General features: G+C 55.8%; 2 protein-coding genes across 2 annotated transcripts; one reads left to right on the forward strand and one right to left on the reverse strand.

Annotated features, from left to right (window-relative positions):
* Positions 1-361: 361 nt before the first annotated feature.
* Positions 362-1,074, forward strand: LOC119324385 (60S ribosomal protein L39). The gene is made up of 3 exons (XM_037598172.1): positions 362-482; positions 583-686; positions 782-1,074. Exons 1-3 carry the CDS (start codon positions 480-482, stop codon positions 828-830), a joined length of 156 nt encoding a protein of 51 aa, XP_037454069.1. The 5' UTR covers positions 362-479; the 3' UTR covers positions 831-1,074.
* A 1,460-nt stretch (positions 1,075-2,534) lies between these two features.
* LOC119320854 (ATPase 2, plasma membrane-type-like) lies at positions 2,535-5,924 on the reverse strand. Its single transcript, XM_037594776.1, has 3 exons — positions 3,692-5,924; positions 3,220-3,573; positions 2,535-3,122 (listed from the first exon to the last, which is right to left on the reverse strand). Exons 1-3 carry the CDS (start codon positions 5,906-5,908, stop codon positions 2,841-2,843), a joined length of 2,853 nt encoding a protein of 950 aa, XP_037450673.1. The 5' UTR covers positions 5,909-5,924; the 3' UTR covers positions 2,535-2,840.
* Between the last annotated feature and the right edge of the window lie 974 nt (positions 5,925-6,898).

Genomic DNA, 6,898 nt, shown 5'->3' on the forward strand with positions numbered 1-6,898 from the left:
CGCTGTATGTTTAAGCCAGCGTTGTGGGATCGAATCCCACGTCAGCGACTCTTTTTTCTCGCTCAAAGCCACAGGTCTCAACTAGCCCTGCATGTAACTGCCAGGAGAACCTTCCGCCGCACGATGCGCATCTGACGTCTTTGACCTCGTGCGGATCTGAAGCAAAATTACAGTGGATAGATTTGTCGTTCTTTAATTAGTGATTTCGAGCAAAGAGAGCCGTCCAATTCATTTGGATATAATGAACATATGGGCCACAGTTGGATTTACTCATGGGCTCCTTTGCTTCTCTAACGTCCAAAGGACTATACCGATCAAAAGACAAGGCCTAGCCCAACGAGCCCATCCTTGGTCGCTACTCGTCCGGACTATATATTCCCCACTGCCCACCACTCCAGCACTTCACGGACCTAGGGTTTTGCTCCCGCCGCCGCCGCCGCCGCCGAAGCCGCTGCCGCGTCTTCGTCTCCGCCGCGACGATGGTACGCTCTCCTCCCCTCTTTCCATGGAGTCCCACCCTCTCCTCTACCGTTCCAACCTCCCGCTGACCCGATTTCCCGTTCGTCTCTCGCCCCCGCGCAGCCGTCCCACAAGACCTTCCGCATCAAGCAGAAGCTGGCCAAGAAGCAGCGCCAGAACCGCCCCATCCCCTACTGGATCCGCATGCGGACCGACAACACCATCAGGTAACGGCCGCCTCCGTCCCTCCTCCTTCCGCCCCTCTTCGATCCAGCCCAGGCGTCCGTGAGCTGACCCACCATTGCTTCTCTGCCGTGCTCAGGTACAACGCGAAGCGCAGGCACTGGCGCCGCACCAAGCTCGGGTTCTAGATCCGTGCCTGCCGACCGCCGCGTGGGGGAGCCATGGTTCCAAGACTTATCTGCATTTTGTTTTATGGACGTTTTAGTGTTTGTTATGCAAGCTAGGAAGTGATTCCAGGATGCTGTCTCTGTTATCAATTTCGTCTATGTCATGAGGATTGCTTGTACTCTGGTGTACTCATGTTACCATGCTGTGCCAAGTAAAGAACCTTTGCTATATGCCACCCTTGTTAAATTTGTCTCCATGGCTTAATTTTGGTTCAAATGGTCTACTGTATTGTGCTGTTGTTTATTTCTGTGCAGGTCTGTTTGTGTTGTGTCATTGTAATGGCCAAAGGGCATGGTAATTGTAGTGAACTGGCTGCTAGTTATGCTATCTAGTTGATGTTTGTGTTAGCTGTGGTTTTTTTTCTGGAGATATGTTGTTGCAGCCCACTTAGTAGAGAAAGAGGGACGTGATTTCACAGATAGTAACCCTTTTTATAAGCAGGGTCATGTTTTGTAACCCTTTTTACATGTAGTATGGCTGTGAGTTCACAGATAGTTTATCCATGCTTCAGAACATGGCACGTAGTATAGTTTTGAGTTCACTTCTGGTTTAACCATGCCTTCACTTGCCAGTTACCAACTCAATCACAGTTTTTAGTACTGTATTATGACTTGTACAAATTGACATACGGATTAGTTATAGTTTTGCTGATTAATTATGTACAGTGATAGGAGTACCTCAGAGCCATGTCTCTGTCTAGTCGGTAAAAACTACATTCCCCCTATAGGAGCTGATGTATTTTCAATTTTAGCTGGAGCTTATGGCTGGTGACCAAAATATGACCGCTAGTAACTTAAATACGGTCTTCCTAGCGTTAGAGGATCGCCAGAGGTTCTGTGAGTTCTGGTTTCTGAGCATACGTTGAGCCAACTGATTTTGTTTAGGTTTTCTGGTTACCTAGTTATTGTGCAATGTTGGAATACCCAGTCGCCTTTGCGCTATGTTGAATCATCACTGATCCATCTGCTTATAGGTATAGTGTTCTTCATGGGTTAAGCATCCCTGATTTGTTTGTGTGTGCATTTGACAGTTCATGACTGTTAATCATATGTACTGTGTTGAATGACGATGACCACTTGAAGTATTTCAATTCATCTGTTCTTCGCTCTGTTTAGTTATGTTTATGGCTGTATGTTGATAATTATGACTGTTAAAGAATACCGCCTTTCACCTTGAGCTCTTCTTTTTTGAATCATCAGTCACCACTATTTCATCTGCCTTCTGGTGTGTGTAGTAGACAAGCCATGGCTTCATTAATGAAAGATTACGCATCGCTGCAGGAGCTCGTGCATGCTTAGCCGAGCTATGTCCAGCGAATTTGCTTTCTCTGTACCCCTGTTTTGAGTTCCTTTAGATTGCTCTGAGGCTACTGTGTTCAAGCGATGCTAACCTTTCTTGATCCACGGCACTTCTGTTGGGTTGTGTGGGGGTTTCTTTCAGCTGGTTTTGCTCTGTTAAACTGTCTCTCTTTTGCTGACAGTCTCCAGCGATGAAATTACTGGTGTACATTGTCTGCTGGGGTTTGCCTAGGCAAGTACTCCGTCCGTCCCATAATATAAGAGCGTTTTTAACACTAGTGCGTTCGTTTTCGACACTAAACGCTTAATGCTCTTATATTATGGGACGGACGGAGTATGTTTGAACAAGTTTCACTTTCCTTGTATGAGTGAGTATTTATTCCACACAACACGCTAACATATTACAAGCAAAAGAAGAACATAAACTCAAAACCGTACTCCTATACATACTGAAGAGAGGGCACTCTTCTTCCCCCTCCCCACTGAAAAATACAAATAAAACCAACTTCTTCTTAACATCTAGGTCAAAGAAAAAACCCAACCCTGAGAATCCGAACCAATCTTCCCCGCTTCCAGCCTCCCTCGCCGGGAGGCAAAAGAACTTAGAAGTGTAGATATCGCTGCGCTGCCCTGCCTATCGCCGACGACGAGGAGGATGGTCGTCGTCGACGATCATACCGTGTAGCTCTGGTTTATTGTCTCGATGTCGAGCCCCTTGAGCTTGACGACCGACTCGACGTGGCCCTTGAGCGTGTGCAGCTCCCGGAGCCTGGCCACCTCCGCCCGCTTGGCGGCCTGCTCGGCGATCTCCGAGAGCTCGCGGTAGCCGTTGTTGTCGGTGAACATTTCCGAGTTGCTGCTGCCCTGGTTGAGGCCATGCAGCGTCCTCTGCGCCGTCGCCCACTGCGCCTCCCTCTCCACCTTGCCGTAGTCGTTCTTGTTGGTGAAGGCCGTCTGTTGGATTCATTCCATGGACAAACATGAGATGAGCTCTAGCAAATGGAGCTTAGAAATGGAGGTGGGCAATGGAGGAGAGATGGGAGTGGCTTGCCTTGTTGTTGATGTTGTTCCAGGCCCTGCCGCTGAGGGCGTAGCGGATGATGAACTTGAGGATGTCGAGCGGGATGTAGGTGACGACGGTGAAGGCCCAGATGGAGAGCCCCCACCCCCACCCGATCCCCTGCATCTTGCAGAACTCCCAGTTGGCGTACACGGCGATGCACGTCGCGATCAGCTGCGCCACGAAGAAGGCGATCACCAGCAGCGCCCCCGGCCGCTCCACGAACGACCAGCTCCGCGACCGCGTCACGAAGATGAGCGCCTGGCTGATGATGCTCACCTGCAGGTACAGCGCCGCCATCATCTCCTTCTCGTTCTCCCGGATCGACCGCACCCCGAACGTCTCCTGCATTTTTCATTTCATCATCTCAGTTATCTTCCCTATAATCAATCATTCATGGTGGATCGCCGGAGAGGAGGAGGAGGAGTCGGAGGAAGAAGAAGAGTCGGAGGTAGGTAGGTACCGGGAAGAACTCGGTGTCGTGCGCGAGGTAGAAGAAGAGCACGGTGACGAGGGCCATGTAGGTGCCGAGGACGACGCCGGTGGCGAAGATCTCCTTGAGCTTCCACGAGTCGGGGGTGGGCGACGGCTTCACGCGGTCCTTGGAGATGGTCATGATGGTGCCGTCGTTGAGGATGGCGATGATGAGCACCATGAAGGGCGCGAAGTCGAACTTCCACAGCAGCGCCACCAGCATGAACCCCAGCACGATGCGGATGGTGATGGACACGGCGTAGATGGTGTAGTTCTTCATCCGCTGGAAGATGGCGCGGCTGGTGAGCACCGCGCTCACGATCACGCTCAGCCCGGGTTCCGTCAGCACGATGTCTGACGCCGACCGCGCCGCGTCCGTCGCGTCGTCCACCGCGATCCCGATGTCCGCCTTCTTCAGCGCCGGCGCGTCGTTCACGCCGTCCCCGGTCATGCCGCAGATGTGCTTCCGGTCCTGCAGCCGCTTCACGATCTCGTACTTGTGCTCCGGGAACACCCCGGCGAACCCGTCCGCCTTCTCGATCAGCTCGTCGATGGGGAGGCTGCTCATGTCCGTGCTCTTGTCGCCCAGCAGCGTGGTGGACGGGTACATGTTGGTGCCCATGCCCAGCCGCCGCGCCGTCTCCTTGCCGATCGCCAGCTGGTCGCCGGTGATCATCTTCACGTTCACGCCCAGGTGCAGCGCGCGCCGGATCGTCTCCGCGCTGTCGTGCCGGGGCGGGTCGAACAGCGGCAGCAGCCCCACGAACTGCCACGGCTCGCCGGGGCTGTCCTTGTTCTTGGCCGGCACCGCCTGGTACGACACCCCCAGCGACCGGAGGCCCCGGTCAGCGTACTGGTCGATCAGGCCGTGGACCCTCTTCTCGGCCTCCTTGGGCATCCGGCACAGCTCGATGATCTGCTCCGGCGCGCCCTTGCTGATCCGGTGCCAGTCGCCCTTGCCGTCGATGTAGGTGATGGCCGTGCGCTTCTCCACGGGGTTGAAGGGGAGGAAGTGCACCTCCTGGATGCCGGCGCGGGCCTCCTTGGGGTCGGCGAGCATGCCCACGATGCACGTGTCGATGGCGTCCTGGTTCTCCACGCGGGACGCCCTGGCGGCGTACAGGAGCACCATGTCCTTGTCTACACCTTTGCCGTACACCTCGATGAGCGTCTTGTCGACGGTGAGCTTGTTGAGCGTCAGCGTGCCCGTCTTGTCGCTGCACAGCACGTCCATGCCGGCCATCTCCTCGATGGCGGTCATGCGCTTGGTGATGGCGCCCTGCTGCGACAGCCGGTGGGAGCCGATGGCCATGGTGACGGACAGCACGGTGGGCATGGCGATGGGGATGCCGCCGATGAGGAGCACGAGCAGGTTGTCGATGCCGTCGCGGTATGCGCGGTGCTGGATCGGGTACATGACGACGACCTCCACCAGCATCCCGGCGCCGATGGAGATGATGCAGAAGTTGCCGATGGCGGTGAGCACCTGCTGGAAGTGGCCGACGTTGTTGGTGCTGTCGACGAGGTGCGCCGCCTTGCCGAAGAAGGTGTGCACGCCGGTGGCGATGACGACGGCCTCGATCTCGCCCTGCTTGACCGTGGACCCGGAGAACACGCCCTGGCCGGCGTGCTTGTTCACGGGCATGGACTCCCCGGTGAGCGCGGCCTGGTCGACCTTGAGCGGGTCGCCCTCGAGCAGCCGGGCGTCGGCGGGGATGATGTCCCCGAGCTTGATACTAATAATGTCGCCGGGCACGAGGAAGGAGGCGTCCATCTCGCTCCACTTGCCGTCCCTCAAGCACTTGGTCTTGGGTGCCAGGCCGGCCATGAGCGCGGCGGCGGCGTTTCCGGCGTTGTTCTCCTCGATGAAGCTGATGGTGGAGTTGATGAAGAGCAGGGTGACGATGCCGACGAAGTCCTGCCAGTCGGGGGGCTTGCCGCCGCCGTTGGCGAGCACGATGGCCATGACGGCGGCGGCCTCCATGACCCAGGACAGCGGGTTCCACATGAAGCCGAGGAACTTGAGCAGCTTGCTCTCCGTCTTCTCCTCCAGCTTGTTGGGCCCGAAGATGGTGAGCCGGTTCTGGGCCTCGGTGCCGGTCAGCCCCTGCTTGCTGCACTTGAGGTGGGTGAACACCTCCTGCACCGGGATGGTCTCCAGGTCCACCGTCTCGTTCTTCACGTCCTCCAGCGTCATGGACGCCATGCCGCCGGCCGGCTGCCTCCGCCGGTCTCGGTCCCGCCCGCTCCTTCTCGGCCGCCTTGCCGCCCTGGCGCGTGCGTGGGTGGGTGTGGCCGCGCGCGCGCGGGGAGGGGAGAGGAGGGGAGGCGCGCGCTGCTGCTGCTGCTGGTGGTGGTGGTCCGCGGCGGCGGCTGGTGGGCTGAGCTGTGGTGTGGTGTGCTGGTGGCGCGCCGAGCAAGCTGGGAGCGACTGGGGGGTTAGGAGCTCATGGATGGGGAGGAGGGAGGGGGGAGGTGGCGGTCCGTGTGGTGCTTGAAGAAGACGAGGAGGTGGGCGCCCTAGGATCCTTATACCGCGCCACTGGGCTCGCCGCGGGCGGGGGTAGCTCACTGCCGCACGACCGGTCCACGCCGCATGCAGCGGCCGCGAGCTCCCATCGCGCGACCCGCGCGGCTCACCCCTGCTCTTCCTACTCCTGCATGCGCTTGCTGCTGTCCAGTGCAGTGCAGTGCAGCGCGCACGCAGCTGGGTTTTTCTTCCACTAGTTACGAGCGAGGCACCGCCACCATCACATAGCCCACACACCTTCACATGAACATCTTTTCTCTTATTTATTCAACATGGTAAAATCGTTTTGGAATGTTGTAGGGAGTTCTTTGGGCAATCTCAAACAGTCTTGCTAAATCCCAGTCAATTAAGACTTGGTTAAGTCTCAGTCGATGCTATATCCGTGAGATCCTGCATTAAGATCCGTGCAAAATTTTCTTTTCAGCTTTTCCTTTTTCTTTCTTGTATGTTATACCAGTTGACTGAGGCTTGGTTGGATCTCAGTCGACAGGGACCTAGCCACAACCAATCTCAAAAGCCAATGTCCTTATTTGATCTTTGTCGGAACTAGATCCCAAAAAACCTATATTGGTAAAGATCGTGCCGGTTGTTTTCCGTTGGTGTGGTGCTTTACTTTGGTTGTTATGAAAAACAAGAAATAAATCTTGTTTTCAAAGCATTTTATCT

Source organism: Triticum dicoccoides, chromosome 6B, assembly GCF_002162155.2.
Source record: "Triticum dicoccoides isolate Atlit2015 ecotype Zavitan chromosome 6B, WEW_v2.0, whole genome shotgun sequence".
NCBI classification, from domain to species: Eukaryota; Viridiplantae; Streptophyta; class Magnoliopsida; order Poales; family Poaceae; genus Triticum; species Triticum dicoccoides.